This window comes from Dendrobates tinctorius, unplaced genomic scaffold (genome assembly GCF_039654945.1).
Source record: "Dendrobates tinctorius isolate UK_male_01 unplaced genomic scaffold, ASM3965494v1 ptg000015l, whole genome shotgun sequence".
Classification (NCBI taxonomy): domain Eukaryota; kingdom Metazoa; phylum Chordata; class Amphibia; order Anura; family Dendrobatidae; genus Dendrobates; species Dendrobates tinctorius.
This window is the reverse complement of record NW_027361683.1, coordinates 58207855-58224676: the sequence shown is the minus strand read 5'-3', so window position 1 is coordinate 58224676 and position 16822 is coordinate 58207855. Positions and strand designations below refer to the sequence as shown.

The 16822-nt window shown below is 44.5% G+C and overlaps 1 protein-coding gene across 2 annotated transcripts in view; it reads right to left on the bottom strand.

Moving 5' to 3' along the window:
* Positions 1–16822, bottom strand: part of UBXN11 (UBX domain protein 11) — a 522546-nt gene that overhangs the window by 18537 nt on the left and 487187 nt on the right. The window contains exons 10-11 of one of the 2 annotated variants that reach the window (XM_073564588.1): positions 13568–13685; positions 8334–8437 (exon numbers count right to left, since the gene is read on the bottom strand). The exons of the other annotated variant lie outside the window; for it this stretch is intronic. Coding sequence (XP_073420689.1) covers positions 8334–8437; positions 13568–13685 — 222 coding nt within the window. The remainder of the gene's footprint in view (positions 1–8333; positions 8438–13567; positions 13686–16822) is intronic. 2 annotated transcript variants of the gene reach the window in all.

Here is a 16822-nt window from a genome sequence, read left to right as displayed (position 1 = left end):
GGACCACAATGGTTAATAGCATAATTTATATACAATACTCTACACGACTATTAAATACCCATGTACATATAAGAGGAAGAAGTGCACACCCAAATTAAACTAAAGGGAGGGAATATACGGGTGCTGTCATGGACTCCGAAAAATACCGTTAACCGGTGAGTAACTACGAATTTATTCGGTCGTCCATGACAGCACCACCTGAGAGAATTACAGAGAGTAATAATTACTTTAGGGAGGGACTACAGCCTGCAGAACCCTGACTCCAAAGGAGAGGTCTGAGGAAGCACCCAGGTCTAGTCTATAATGGTTGTAGAAGGTGCTCGGAGAGGACCAAGTAGCTGCCTTACATATCTGGTCAATCGAGACCTCCCATCTCTCTGCCCAAGAGGTTGCCATGGCCCTGGTGGAATGCGCCCTCAGCTTGCCAGTGGCCGGTTTGCCTTTTGAGGTGTATGCTAAAGAAATGTCCTCCCTAATCCATCTCGCTAGTGAACTTTTTGAAGCCCTAAGGCCCTTTCTAGTGCCCTGATAGGAAATAAATAAGGCATTATCTCTTTTCCAGGGGTCGGTAACTGTCATGTACTCTAGGAGACATCTCCTAACATCTAGAGTGTGTAATTTCCTTTCCTTATCGTTCGTGGGATTAGGGAGGAAGGATGGAAGAACTATCTCCTGAGTTCTATGGAAACTGGAGGCTACTTTAGGCAGGTATGCTGGATCGGGTGTAAGAATTACCATGTCATCCCTGAATTGTATGTAAGGAGGAAGTCTAGATAGTGCCTGGATGTCACTCACTCTATGGGCTGATGTCAACGCTACCAGGAGAGCCACTTTAAGGGACAGGTTTTTCGTGGAAGCTGATGAGATAGGTTCAAACGGGGCCTCGGTCATGGCCGTAAGAACTAGGTTTAGATCCCATGGCATAAATTTATTCCTCACTATTGGTCTGGACCTGCCTGTTGCTTTAATAAACCTATTGATCCAATGGTTACTGGTGATGTTGCAGTTGAACAGTGCCCCTAGAGCCGACACCTGTACCTTAAGGGTGCTGGTGGAGAGTCCCATGTCCAGACCCTTTTGCAAGAACTCTAAGATCTGTGCTATGGGAGTGGACTGTCCAGCTACTACCCCTGAGCTCTGAAGGAATTTCTTCCAGATCCTCACGTAGATTTTGGTTGTAACCGGCTTTCTGCTTTTTAGCAGGGTGTTAATTAGGGCCGGGGAAAAAACTCTCTCTTTTAGCAGTGCCCGCTCAAAATCCACGCTGTCAGATGTAGGACAGCTACCTGAGGATGGTAAACTGGGCCCTGGGACAGGAGGTCTGGGATGTTTGGTAGGTCCCAAGGGTCGGATACCGACATGGTCCTGAGGCATGAGAACCATGCCCTCCTGGGCCAAAACGGGGCGATCACTATAATCCTCGCTTTGTCCTTCCTGACTTTCCTCATCACCAGGGGTAGTAAAGCCAGGGGAGGAAAGGCGTATGCTAGGCCGATGTCCCATTTGATTAGAAGAGCATCTACTGCCAGAGGGTTCTCCCTGGGATTCAGAGAGTAGAACTGAAGCACCTTCTTGTTCTCTCTGGTGGCGAAGAGGTCCACTTCTGGCTGCCCCCATTTTTGTACTATCTGGTTGAAGATGGACGCTTTTAAGGACCATTCCCCTTGCTTTAGAAGGTTGCGGCTTAAGAAGTCTGCTGTGGTGTTTACCCTTCCTTTTATGTGCAGAGCTGTTAAAGATAGGAGATGTTGCTCTGCCCACTGGAACAGCCGTTCTGCTACCTCCATCAGGGTCCTGGACCGAGTGCCGCCTTGGCGGTTGATGTAAGCCACGGTGACCTGATTGTCGGAGAATATTCGAACATGGCGACCCTGTAGATACACAAGAAGGTTTTTAACTGCCTGCTATACGGCTGTTAGCTCTTTCAGGTTGGAGGACATTCCCAACTGATGGCCCTCCCACAGGTCCTGGATCAAGATTTTCCCCATGTGGGCTCCCCAACCCGTAGGGCTTGCGTCTGTGGCGACTACTCGGGTTATGTTATATTCCCAGGGTACCCCTCTGGCTAGATTGTTCTCGTCTAGCCACCATTCAAATGATCTCAAAGTGTGTTGGGATAGAGTCAACTGGCCTTCTAGATAACCGCCCAGGATCTTTTGATGGCGTGAAACCTCGCCCTGTAGCCCCCTTGTGTGGAACTGGGCCCACCGGACCGTGGGGATGCAGGATGAGAGAAAACCCAGGAGGGACATTGCCTTCCTGAGAGACATGGTAAGGTTATTGGAGGCGTTCAAGACCTGCTGACGTCGGCGAACTAATTTTTCGGGTGGAAGACGACATTCCTGATTCTGCGAATCTAGGATTAAGCCCAAGAACTGCTGGACCTTCATGGACTGTAGACGGGACTTCTTAATGTTTAATAGCCACCCTAATCGTTCCAAAGCCGATTTTGCTTTTTGCAATTGATCCAGACAATGGACTGCTGTTTTGCCTACAATAAGGAAGTCATCCAGGTAGGGGATTACTAGGATGTCTGCCTCCCGTAGATGGGCCATAACTTCCGCTATAACCTTAGTGAACACCCGGGGGCGACTGCTATATCAAAAAGAAGGGCGACATATTGAAAATGCTTTAACGACCCCTCCAAATGAACTGCCACTCTAAGGAAACGCTGATGAGACGCAAAGATGGGTATATGGTAATAAGCGTCTTTTAAATCCAACACCACCATAAAGCAATTTTCGAACAGCAACTTTATTGTGGAACTGATCGCTTCCATTTTGAAAGGCCGAATGACCAGGTATCTGTTGAATGCTTTCAGATTAACTATGGTCCTGTAGGAATTATCTGGTTTACGGACCAAAAATAGGGGGGGAGTAGAAGTCTTCGCCCTTCTCCACCTCTGCTACCTTTATCAATACTCCCTTCTGACCTCCTCTGAAAAAATCTCTTCCTAGCAAAGGGACGTCTATAGGAAGGGGTGGGCATAGAAGGGAATTTCTTTTTATCGTCGCCAGCCTTCTCCAGGAGTTCATCTAGGACTGGTCCGAATAGATATTCCCCCTCACACGGGATGGAGCACAGCCGGGATCTGGCCTGGATATCCCCGGGGCCAGCATTTTAGCCATAAAGCCCGTCGGGCTGCATTTGATAGCCCTGCGGCCTTGGCCGCCATTCTTGCGGAATCTGCCGAAGCGTCAGCTAAAAAGGCTGCCGCATCCTGGATGGTGGGTAGGGTTTTCAAGATAGATTCCCTCGAGGCTCTGTCCTCTAACTGCGTTTCTAGCTGGTCCAGCCAGACCCATCATATATCTGGCCGTGCAGGTAGCTGCGACCGCCGGTCTCAGGGCGCCAGCCGATATCTCCCATGTGCCTTTCAAGTAGGAGTCCGCCTTTTTATCCAGCGGATCCTTTAACGAGACCATGTCATCAAAGGGGATAGCGGATTTTTTGGACGCCTTAGCCACTGCTGCATCCAATTTCGGGGCTATATCCCATTTATTCACCACAGGGTCCTCAAAGGGATATCGCCGTTTAAAGGCTGGTGGTAGGGAGCCTTTTCTTTCAGGTTTCCTCCATTCCCTCTTAATCAAATTTTGGACCTTGTCGTTTAACGGGAACGACTTACGTTTCCTGGGGTCTAAACCCCCGAACATTAGGTCCTGGGCAGACCGTTCAGGTCTGGTGTCTGTTACCCCCATGGTAGCTCTGACTGCCTTGACTAGTTTGTCCACTTGTTCCAGACCTAGGCAGAAACGACTGGAGTCTTCCTCTGAAGAGGACGCAGACGCAGAGGTGGAGGGCTCTGAGGACTCTTCATTCCCTCTAGGGTCAACTGAAGAGCCTGACCCTGAAAAACTCGCCCTCTTTCTCTTCCTAGACGACTCCCACTGGGGTACGGATTTTAGGGCTTTAACCTCCGTCCTGATTATTTCCCTTAGACTTGTAGCGAAGTCAGGGGTTTCTTCCGCCACCTACAGGAGGGGGACAGAGTAAGGAAGTATGCCTGTAATTTTTTTTTTCTCTGAGACTACGCCCCCCCTTTTTTTTTTTTTTTTACCGTATGCATGACTGGCACAGCCTCTTAGGGTAGGCATCCAGCAAGGGGCATTTGCAAAGGGCACATTCCCTGTTTTTTGCTTTTTGCCTTGTCAGTACATCTCTTTCCCTATAGGAGGAAAACATAAGGAGGACACTGCGTCAGGGTACATTCACGAAGATCTCTTACCCTGAGCAGAAGGCGTAGGTACCGGATCATGGGGGGGGGCGAGCTGGATCCTTCGGCCTGGAGGAGCTTCTATGGCCGGATTGTCCAGTTCGTTTCTTCTTTTGCTGGGAGCTGGCTTGGGACCTCTCTGAGGTACGTTCCTGCTCTTTGTCCAGCTGGGGCATGGGAGCTTCCTGCTCGTCCATCCTGCATCTGAGCTGAAGCCGCTCGTCAGTGCCTCTGTGCCCTTTTTCCCCCAGTAATCCGGGTTCACAGGTGATGTGGCCAGGGGCTGATTTTTGCCCCCCCTCCCCCATTTTCCCTGATGTCCCTCCCTCTGCGTGCCGTGCCCCCTGCCCCCACCACTCTGCCGGCACCCTCGCCCGGCGAAGCACGGGGAGGGAGAAAACTGCCGGCACCCGACTTCCGGTCCGGCGCCGCTGGCCCCGTCCCCCCGCGTCACTTCCGGTCCGGGCGCGCGCGAGGATGCGCAGGCCGCCAGCGTCACCGGCCCCGCCGCGTCACTTCCGGTACGGGTGCGCGAGGACACGCAGGCCACCGGCCCCGCCCCTGCCGTGTCACTTTCAGTCCGGACGCGTGCGAGGAGGCGCAGACCACCAGAGCAACCGGCCCCGCCCCCCGCCACATACTTTCCTGTACGGGCGCGCGCGAGGACGCGCAGGCCACCAGCGCCATGGCGGCACCCGACACACAGCGCCCCCCGGACACCACCGAGGTGCAGCCGCATGCCCCCGACCGCGATCCAGGCTGAGGGGGACCGCACCGACCAGAACAAGGACCGGGATCAGGGGAGGAGAGGACATACTTACCTGCCGGCGCCGGCCCAGGAGACGGGCACCCGCCGGACCCCCTCCCACCTGCCCCGCACACTGACGTGGAACCCTGTGCGGGCCACCGTGACACTTCCAGGGGACTCCGCACTGCCCAAGGTAGGAGACCTCCCCCGCTACCTCAGTCAGACAGCCGGCCTGGGGATTCCTCATCCATGATGGCATGATCCGTAGGGAATCCTGTCCTCCAGGAACAGGAAACCAACTGATGCGTGGGAGAGGTGCCGCCTGTTATGAATGGGAAACTGAGGAGGGAAAAAAGACAAAAGCTAAGTCTCAGAAAACCAGAGAAGTTGGTAACTATGCAGATTGCAGATCCCTGATCTTAACCGCACAACTAGCAGCAGTCGTGGAGCGCTCCTACGTTGGTCCTAGACGCCTCGTCACAACCGGAGAACTACATAAGCCTAAAGCAGGAAAAGAGGAAAACTAACTGCCCCAGAGCAGACCCCAAAGGAAAGACAGCCCCCCACATGTATTGACGGTGAAACAAGATGAAAATACAAACAAAGGCAGGAAAATAGGCTGAGCAAACGATGGGGCTCAGCTAACTAAAAAGGACAGAAAAGGAAAGACACTGTCTGCAATCTGCCAAAAAAACCTACAAAAATATTGTCCAACACTTCTGATAGCAAAATTAACCCTGAAGTCACTAGACTTCTAAACCTATATCAGCACTCTGAAATATTCTGAGACAGAGCAAAAAAGAGGCCAATCTAATAAGGGACAAAAAGCAGATTGGCAAATACTGATTAATAGGAGTGGAATTTCAGCATAGCCCCAGCAGGGGCAGGCTGATTACAAAAAAAACTGAATTGACCAACAAGCGCAAGTGTGAACAATAGCAAAAAACAAACTTAACTTGAGAAGACTGGAAGAGAGATGAAGTCCAGGACCTGAGAAGCAGACTGAATCACCAGCACCCGGATAGGGCGTCGGCTGTCTTATATCCAGTCTGATACTCCAGAGATCCAATCGTTATCTTCCTTATCAGGTGGCAAATTACTACCACTTAAACCAACCACACTACCTCTTGTCACCACCAGAGGGAGAACGGAAGGGGAACTCTCAGCTGGTGGAACAGAAAATGAGTTCATGACAGCCGCCCTTATGTATCTGTAGGACTTCCTGTTCCTGGAGGGCGGATCCCCTCTCCCAGGTGGTGCTGTCATGGATGACCGAATAAATATGAGCTCTCCCCCATCATGCTTCATGGTTTTTAACGGTGTTCTTGGGGTTGTACTCATCCTTCTTCTTCCAAACACGGCAAGTGAAGTTAAAACCAAAAAGATCTATTTTGGTCTCATCTGACCCAATGACCTTTTCCCATGCCCCCTCTAGATCATCCAGATGGTCATTCTCAAACGGGCCTGGACACAAGCTGGCGTGAGCAGAGTGACTGTGCATGCCCTGAAGGATTTTAATCCATGACAGCACAGTGTGTTACTAACAGTAATGTTTGAGACTGTGCTCCCAGCTCTCTTCAGGTCATTGACCATATCCTCCCATGTTGTTCTGAGCGGATGCCTGACCTTTCTCAGAATCATCCTTACTTCTCGAAGCGAGACCTTGCATAGAGTCCCAGACTGAGGAAAATTGACAGTCATCTTTTGCTTCTTCCATTTTCTAATAATTGCCTTCTCATCAAGCTGCTTGCCTATTGTCCTGTGGCCATCCCAGCCTTTTGAAGGTCTACAATTTTTGTCTGGTGTCCTTAAACAGCTCTTTGGTCTTGGCCATGGTGGAGAGATTGGAGTGTGATTGATTGTGTGGACAGGTGTCTTTTATACAGGTAACAAGTTCAAACAGGTGCAATTAATACAGGTAATGAGTGCAGAGTAGGAGGGCTTCTTAAAAAAAACCTAAAAAGTCTGTGAGAGCCAGAATTCTTGCTACTTGGTAGGTGATCAAATACTTATTTCATGCAATAAAATGCAATTCATTTAAAAATAATACAATGTGATTTTCTTGTTTGTATTTTTAGATTCTGTCTCACAGTTGAAGTGTACCTACGATAAATATTACAGACCTCTTCATTCTTTGTAGGTGGCAAAACTTGCAAAAATTGCAGTGTATCAAATACTTATTTTCTCCACTATATGTGGATTCATAAATTAAATACTATGAGTCCCAACAGTCTGAATAATGCATATAATGTTCTTCCTTTCATCTGATAATCCATGCTTTTGTCTGTTCGTAGGATTGAATTACAATGAGGGTCCTGTAGAGCCAATATTTTTTCTCAATAGTAGTCCTATTAATGCAGTTAACGCAATTTACATACCGTCCAGGTTATGATGAAGTCACTGCAAAAATTAGAATGTTTCTCTCCATTTCTATACATATGTAGGAGACATTAACTACCATCAATATGTAAACTTGTGGAGGTGTATTTTTGTTATGCGTGACCCCAAACTCTGGGGATATTCCCAACCCTGGTATCTGATTGCTTGAGTATAACAATCGTGTGAGATCTAGTCATCTGTAATATGATCAATGTTATTTTTCTCTCTCTCCTTTTCCATTCTCCCTTTTTCCTCTTGAAACTCCCTTTATTTGATTTTATGATCCCTTTCCCTTTCTTCTTTTGATCCTTTTCTTTTTTCCTTTTTCAGTTTTTTCTTTTTGCTTTCCTTGTTTTTTTCCTATCGCTTTTTTCTTTCTTTTACTTTCTAAGCTTTTCCCATTTTCTTTTCTTTACTTAAGTCCTTGGTCTTTTTCTCCCTCCTTTTTTCTCCAGTCCCTTCTCTTCCCCCACTTTTTTTTGTTTCTATCCCCTTTTTCCTGTTCCTTTTCACTTCCCCCACACCTTTTCCCTTTCATTTTTCGTTAAAAGTGGAAAATCGCTTTAATCTAATATGTACATCGAGTGTAGATTTGATCCAACGATGTTTGTTGACCGGTAGAGTCTCAGACAACTCTCCCATATACAGGAGTGCTCACTTGGCAGCGTGCACCTAAGTTCTCCATAAGAAAGTCACCAGCTAATGTGTCAGCCAGTAGCCTATCTCCAGGTGAACAATGCAATTGGCAGTTCAAAATCAGAAATGTGCAATCAACATCTCCCCCGACCATCAGTCGGCCGCCCACATTATGCAGTGTGCCGAACCAATTTCAGCGAGTTCATCTCACATTAGTCTAATGTGTATGAGGGCCTCAAGTGTGCCGTTTTAAAATGTTTTATCAGGGAGAATACATTTTACTAAATAAAATGGTTAAGAGAGGAGAGGAAAACTTTTTTATCATGAGATTACCAAACAAGATATCATACATACCAGCAGGTTGTATCTAATTGGACCCTGGATATTTATGACACGACCACCTTGGATAACAGATTTAGGAAGTGTGTTTAAGAATTGTTGTACAGAAAGCCAAGGACCTAAAAGTACCAATGTAATTATTTAATTCCATAAATATCAGATTGATGATGAGCGAAAAACATTCATTACATTGAGTCTTATTTAAAATTGATGAATATTAAATCTCGAGATCCAAATACTAAGATGAGGAGATTTCATGATCAATCAATATGAATTTATTTGCACATATTACAAAACAGACAAAAAAGACATGAAGGTATTCCATAGAGGTATCAAAAAGAGACATCTGATATATTTAACACTTATTAATCTATGCAAAACATATATATTATGATTGTTGTAGTCGTTTATACATGGATCTTATATTTCAATATATAAATTATTTTTATTGTATTATTTTCCTTCCTTGTATGTATTTATGATTATCATTCTATTTTTTCAGCATATTTTGTGCTAATAATATTTAGTGCATATATTAGATGGCAGTCATATGCCTTTAATATCAGATGTCAGTGAAACGCCTTCTTTGTATATGCAGCCTTTGTTAATTTGCATATAATTTCTGATATATTTGCAGTAGTAACCATATGTTAAATTCACCTTCATGTTTTCAGTCTCTCAGGACCTTCCATAACTTCTGTATATTTACCTTCATCAGTTTTTCGTCTGCACTGCCTTCTTGTGTGTCGTCACCGGCTTGGTATGTTGACATGGTGATGGGGGCGTGGTTCTTGCTCCCTCCGTCATGCGTCGTGTATGCTGACCTGTCCTGACACAAAGAGATGATATTTCCCTCTGTGCAGACGTACCCCATGCATGTGCTGGGCCTCTGCTGTGGCGTTGAGGGCTGGGGCGTTGCCATGGTGATAGGAGGCGATGACGCACGTCCTCCTACTCGTCGTCCATGGCGCGCGCCGGCTTGCTCTGTCACGGAGTGGAGCATCACGCAGGGCTACGCTCCGATTGACGGATGGGTACATATTTTTACACATATACCGCTGCCTTTATAACAAACCATGCCTCCTGATGAAACCGAAGGAGGTGAAACGCGAGTCAAAAAAGAGGCTCTCGAGTCTCTGCACCCCTGCATGCAATAGACATCATGTCTCAAGGTAATACTTGTCCGCAAGGATTGTTCTGAATGTTACTCAGCAGAACTGACAGGCTATTTATCTTTAGCTCTACTTGTAGGACTCATTTAGCTATTGCTTACATCTTATATATCTCTTGATTATTGAGCCCTCCTTTCAGACCGATAGGTCTGTTAACTCTATTTATTCTTTTGCGGACATATCTACATTTTCCATGCGGTCAGATGATATGAGACACCTGTTTTTCTTGTTTTTTTCTCTTTCCGGTGCAAATACTTGTTATCTATAATTTCTATTAGCACTGTCTTTTTTAGCTGATCTTTTTGATACCTCTACTGAATACAGTCATGTCTTTTTTGTCTGTTATGTAATATGTGCAAATAAATTCATATTGATTGATCATGAAATCCTCTCATATTTGTATTTGGATCTCGAGATATAATATTCAGCAATTTTAAATAAGACTGGATAAATATCTTTTTCAGCAATTTTTTCTTTATTAAACATCCTCTCTTGTTTTTCGGTATAGCAGTTTAGGTCTAGGGTTGTGTCCCTTTTGGCCACATGGACATTGTTTATAGGTTTTTAGCATTAATTACATTGGTTGTATTCTGAAAAGACAGTCTCAGACTGAAAAACAATCTGTCAGTAGAATAAAGCCTCCTAAGCCGTCTCTATGGGAATGCAGGTCATATAAAACTCAATAAAAGGATACTTTGATATCTGTGATCTGATGTCTTATTCCAGAGAAATTCACATTTTTCGTATATGTAAATGAGATGTTCCAGGCTATCGGCCGGACACTGATCTGCATGAAACTAAGCCTTTAGACCTTATTTTATTCAAAGATGGAGTTACCGATGCAAGATAGGCAACTAACAGTAAAGTAGGATTATATCACAAGCAGCCAGAGTTGAATATTGTTGCAGTACAGCAGAACTGTTAGAGTTGCAGCTGCTAACGTGTTTGTTATAAGACAAGTTTCAGTTCTACTGCTCTGTGTTAGTTACACAAATCACACTAGTAACAACCTCCTTTCATATAAAATAATCTCCGGAGGCAGAATCTCATGTAGATCAGTGTCCGGCCCATAGATCTTAACAGTTTATTTCCATACTGGAAAAACATGGATATCTGACAGATTCCTTTTAAACACTGTTTACTCTTCTGTACAACTGACATGTAATGTCATTACAAGAATATCAAATTAATCAAATTTATGTTGTTATTTGTTTTACTTCTTTTGCATAGAAAAACAATTTTTTAACAAAATTTGTTGGTCGCCATATTCTTAGAACCATATCTTTAATTTGTCTATACACACAGCCGTTTTGGGTTCATACAACTTTTTAATCACAAGAATTAATTTAAAAAAACCGTAAACATGGAAACATTTTATTCACTTATACATTGCTATTAATTCCACTGCGCTTCACAGACATTACCAGCACTGTCCCCATAGGGGCTCACAATCTAATTTCCCTATCAGTATGTCTTTGGAATGTGGGAGGAAACCGAAGAACCTGAAGGAAATCCACGCAAACACGGGGAGACCATACAAACTCTTTGCAGATGTTGTCCTTTGTGGAATTTGAACCCAGGACGGCAGCGCTGCAACGCTGCAGTGTTAAATTTCTTTCTTACATTTTTTAGTTAACAAATCTGTATAAAGTCTTGTTTTTGCACAATAAGGTGTACTTTTTATTGCTACCATTTTGGGGTGCAGGCAATTTTTTTATCACTATTTATTAAATTCTTATTATGGGTTTTTTTTTGCATTGTTCGCCGACCGAGGTAAATAATTAAATCTATAATATCATGCTGGATGCGTCCTTCTGTCTGAAGCCTCTATAGACTTGCAGGACTCAGAAGGACACATCCAGTGACAGGGAGGAGGATGAGGATGGAAAAGTGTGGCGCCGGAGAATATGGTATGCGTAGGCGCTGACCGCATACCACAATTTACGGCATTATGAGGACATACCTCGATCTCTGGCGAGGCTGGAGGAGTATTTTGGCACTGGAGTCAGTGCCTGCGCATAGCGCAATCTCCAGTGCCATTTTGTTAAAGACAGATTTGCACAGAGTGTCTTCAACAAAATGGCACCAGATAGAGCTGTATTCGCATACGCTGACTCTGGCGCCATTTTATTTAAATAATGCAGACGGCTTCAAGCAGGGAAGCAGGGGAAAGGTGAGTAGGAGTGTTTTGTTTTTTGGGGGACCATATTCCAGGATGGGGGAGCATATACCAGGATGAGGGATTAGGGTGGGAGAGCATATACCAGGATTGGGGAGCATATACCAGAATGGAGGAGCATATACCAGGATGAGGGACCAGGATGTAACAGCATATTCCAGGATGGGAGCGCATATACCAGGATGGGGTAGTAAACACCAGGATTGGGGAGCATATACCAAGATGGGGCAACATTCAGTTTCAGTCATGGGGTCAGGGGCGGTGCCCGTCAGTCATCGCTCTGAGAATACAGAGCGTCCACTGTAACCATGTGTCAGGGCCAAGGGTACACTTACAGCAGCCGCCTTTGTATACTCAGAGCACCACCCCTGCCTCCATGATTGAAACTGAATGCTGGAGGGAAGAATAAAGTTTATTGTCTCCCCACTGCATTTGGCTGCGTGCAGGCACTGGGCCGCATAATAACGCTATTAGGCTGCTTTTACACATGACATGCTTTTTGCGGCCATATTGCTGTGATTTTTGCGGTCTCCCACAAAAACAGGCAGCAAAAAACCTTCTCAAATCGCCGGTTTTTCCTGTTGTAACAAATTGCAGGGGAAAAAAACGGCGATCCGCAAATACGGTGTACCGCAAAAGCAAGCTACTGTTGTTCTTGCGGTACCATTGTTTTAAATGGAGGCCTTGTCCGTGAGCCGTGAAAAATATCGAGCAAGCTCGATATTTGTTCACGGCCGTATATACGGCCATCACGGCACTCCAATGTATTTTTGCGGGCTGTTTTTGTGGCCCCATAGAAATCTATTGGGGCCGCAAAAACGGCCCGCAAAAGCACGGCAATTGTAAAAGCAGCCTTTACCTGCAGATTAACCACATATCTGCAGGTTATAAGTGTTATTTCTGATTACAGGATCCCTTTAATTTTGCAGTATAATACTTCAATGAAATGGCACCGAAGTCAGCGTATGCACATACAGCTCTATTCTGCGCCATTTTTTTAAGACACTGTGTCTGCAACTTTGCATATACAGTGTCTTCAATAAAATGGCGTGGTATGCACTGATTCCGGTGCCATTTTCTTAAAGTAATGTACTACAATGTCATCATAGCAGTGCACAAGAACTGCCCATTGGCACTATCGCTATCACCAATGCATGCACACTGCTGTGTTGACGTTGTAGTACACTACTTCAATAAAATGGCGCCAGAGTTCAGGTGTGCATTTTAAAAAAGTGGCACCGGAAATGTGCCAATAAAAACGCTAGCCACCCAGGCGTAGAACGGGTTCAATAGCAAGTAGTCTTATAGTACGGAAGCAGCAATGACAAATGTCTTTTTGTAGATTTTTTTTTTTTTTCAAAACTTAACTTTTCTTATTTCTATTTCTTATTAAAACTGTGATCTGTTTTTTCTTTATACTTGTTTTATTTTTGTACACTTAAAACCTTTTTTTTTTTTTTTTTACAATACTTACTAGCCCTATAAGGGGACTTGAACATGCGTTCCTTTGATCTCATTCATAATACACCATATAATCTATGTTGTACAGTGTATTCTTAAGCCTGTCAGTATTTGACTGACAGGTAGCCCCTGGAGGAATCCGATAGACTGCTGTATATGGCAGACATGGAGGCCATTATTAGGATTAATGTCACAAAAATCTCAGGAATTAGTACGATAATCTTAATTACAAATAGTAGAGTTGTATGGAGTAAAGGGCCGAGTGATAACTGCAGGAGACATTTATTTGTAGCTGAATTAACTGCCATGCAGCTCACACTACATGTGTTGCGATTAGTTGTCACACTATAACTTATGTTAAGGATAGAGCCTGGGACTTTTCAACCAGATGCACTGACGTGCTTCAGTTTTATTAACAATATTAATTTTTACCATACCTTGTATCACACTAGTCTCAATCTGATTCTTCTCTGCACACCCAACACTTTGACCTTGACCCGGAAACTGATCCCTTGATGTACGTTCACGGAATACAACACTGCGCATATCTGTAACCTGAGAAAAACATATATTGAGTTGCTAGCTCATTTAATTATTTTATATTAATAGTCTTTTGGCCTCAGTCTTGCTAATGGACTCCTACGATCACATTTGGTGTGTACAATAGAAGCTTTCCAAATAAACACGTCCAGGCTCTAGAATCTGACTGGTGGAGGTATGGCTGGGCAGAGGAGAGTGTATGGATGGGCGTGGCTTAGCATGTGGGCTGGCAGGATGCATCAAATAATGGGTGGGCGGGGCTTGTGGGCTGGCAGGCAGTGTCAAATGGGTGGGCGGGGCTTGTGGGCTGGCAGGCTGCGTCAAATGGGTAGGCGGTAGAAAACACCGTGTGCACTACTGTAGTGGTGCCAAGTTAGGTTCCCAAACCATATATGATAAAATGAAAACCTGGCACTCAACTTAATGCTTGGTGAGGCAGTTTATTGTAGTACCAGAAAACGTTTCGGTCAATATAGACCTTCATCAGTTACTACAGTGTGAAAAAAATAAATAAATAAACAAAAATAAATAAAGTATGTACAAAAATCACATAAAATGCAATTTGGTCGTGGATATATACAATATTATACAAGAAATGCTACACCAGAGACCAAAAAATATATCTTGGGTGCTCAGATTGAAGGAGAAAAGGATAAGACATACCGTGCTAGTATGTTTGAAATTAGGTTGAAGGAGGGCGCTTTTTATGTTATTCACTGATAACGCCTAAAAAGAAGTGATTGGCGCTGTTAAAGTGTATACATAAGGTCAATTAGGTGGTGTTACAGAATGGTACATACCAGTAATCAAATTGTTAGAATGCTGCTGTAACGTAGGATAATCTGTAAGGTAAACGTCATGTAGGATGACATAAGACAGCAGTAAAGTATGCTGTATATCAAAGTTGTGAGTGTCACTATAAATGGCGAGGTAGTTACCTTAATAGTTGAAAATATCAGAGCAGCCTGGTCCTCCTGGACGTGGGTAAACACCACTTTCAGTGGAGACAGAGGCGAGCTGAGCTTAAGTGGAGGAAGGGCGGGACTATGGCCTTGACGGACAGGAGGGTAGGGCCAATGGGAGAGAGCTGGGTGGTGACATCAGCTGAACTAGGATGGCTGTGCGCTCAGAAGCAAAATAGGATGCATTGTAGTGTAATAAAGGGTTATAGAGTCAGGATGCACTGTTTTTCTGTGTGAAATTCATAGCGGTATAGGGGGGGAGACTATGAGGAATGTGTATACATCAGAATGTATTAATTACACTCACTGGCCACTTTATTAGGTACACCATGCTAGTAACGGGTTGGACCCCCTTTTGCCTTCAGAACTGCCTCAATTCTTCGTGGCAGAGATTCAACAAGGTGCTGGAAGCATTCCTCAGAGATTTTGGACCATATTGACATGATGGCATCACACAGTTGGCGCAGATTTGTCGGCTGCACATCCCTGATGCGAATCTCCCGTTCCACCACATCCCAAAGATGCTCTATTGGATTGAGATCTGGTGACTGAGGAGGCCATTTGAGTACAGTGAACTCATTGTCATGTTCAAGAAACCAATCTGAGATGATTCGAGCTTTATGACATGGCGCATTATCCTGCTGAAAGTAGCCATCAGATGCCTGTTCTTAGCTGAGAGGAGTGGTACCCAGTGTGGTCTTCTGCTGCTGTAGCCCATCTGCCTCAAAGTTCGACGCACTGTGCGTTCAGAGATGCTCTTCTGCCTACCTTGGTTGTAACGGGTGGCAATTTGAGTCACTGTTGCCTTTCTATCAGCTCGAACCAGTATGCCCATTCTCCTCTGACCTCTGGCATCAACAAGGCATTTCCGGCCACAGAACTGCCGCTCACTGGATTTTTTTTCTTTTTCGGACCATTCTCTGTAAACCCTAGAGATGGTTGTTCGTGAAAATCCCAGTAGATCAGCAGTTTCTGAAATACTCAGACCAGCCCTTCTGGCACCAACAATCATGCCACGTTCAAAGGCACTCAAATCACCTTTCTTCCCCATACTGATGCTCGGTTTGAACTGCAGGAGATTGTCTTGACCATGTCTACATGCCTAAATGCACTGAGTTGCCGCCATGTGATTGGCTGATTAGAAATTAAGTCTTAACACACAGTTGGACAGGTGTACCTAATAAAGTGGCCAGTGAGTGTATGTGACACTGTTTTTATCCATATGAAGGGTGATTATGTATCACTATGTGGGGGAAGAAAATATATGTACATGAATACATGAGAGACATTATTACATATGGAAACAAGTGGGAAAGAGGATGAATAAATAAATACACCAAACAAGGATACTGAGGATGGATCCAAGAATAGAGATGAAATTTTCCATGGAAATCATATAGCATAAGAAGGGTGCAGTCCAACAGAGCCATAGGTGCAGATCACATCAATATAAGTGACTCCTTAAAAAAGAGATAAAAGTTAGTCATGTTTGAAACGTAATCATAATCAACATTCTTATGAGACAATGGTACAAAATTATTATACAAAAGATAATAAATCATAATCTCGGTTTAAACCTTTAGGTTCAAGTGTCTCAAGGGTGTGTATCCAAAAGGCATCACGGCGTTTTAGAGTGGTGATCCTATGGCCTCCTCGTCTGTGTTGAGGGACCTGTTCAATGACCTGGAACTGTAACTGGGAGATATTATGGCCAAAGGTGATGAAATGAGAAGGAATGGGAAGCAGAAGGTTCTTACACCGAATGGTGGATTTATGTTTCGAGATCCTGTCCCGAATGGCCTGGGTAGTCTCACCAACATATAGTCGTCCACACGGACACTTTATAAGGTACACAACAAATGAGTTGTCGCATATGAAAAATCCATTTATAGGAAAGCTTTTTCCTGTAAGGGGATGATGGAATTTAGTGCCTTTAAGTACGTTGCTGCACTGCATACAATGCACACAGGGGAAAGTACCTGTCTTTGGTCTCTGTAGAAAACGTTGTGTTTTGTGAATGGTAGTGCCTATGTCAGCTTTATTCCAGGACACCTTTTACTTACAGATCCGTGGCACCGTGGAATGTAGCACCCTGTATGCAAATTGTTACATGGCAGATTTCAAAGAAAACATCATCTACAAAAATGACTTATTCAAATTTAACGCTCTTCTGTGGAAATGCTATATCGA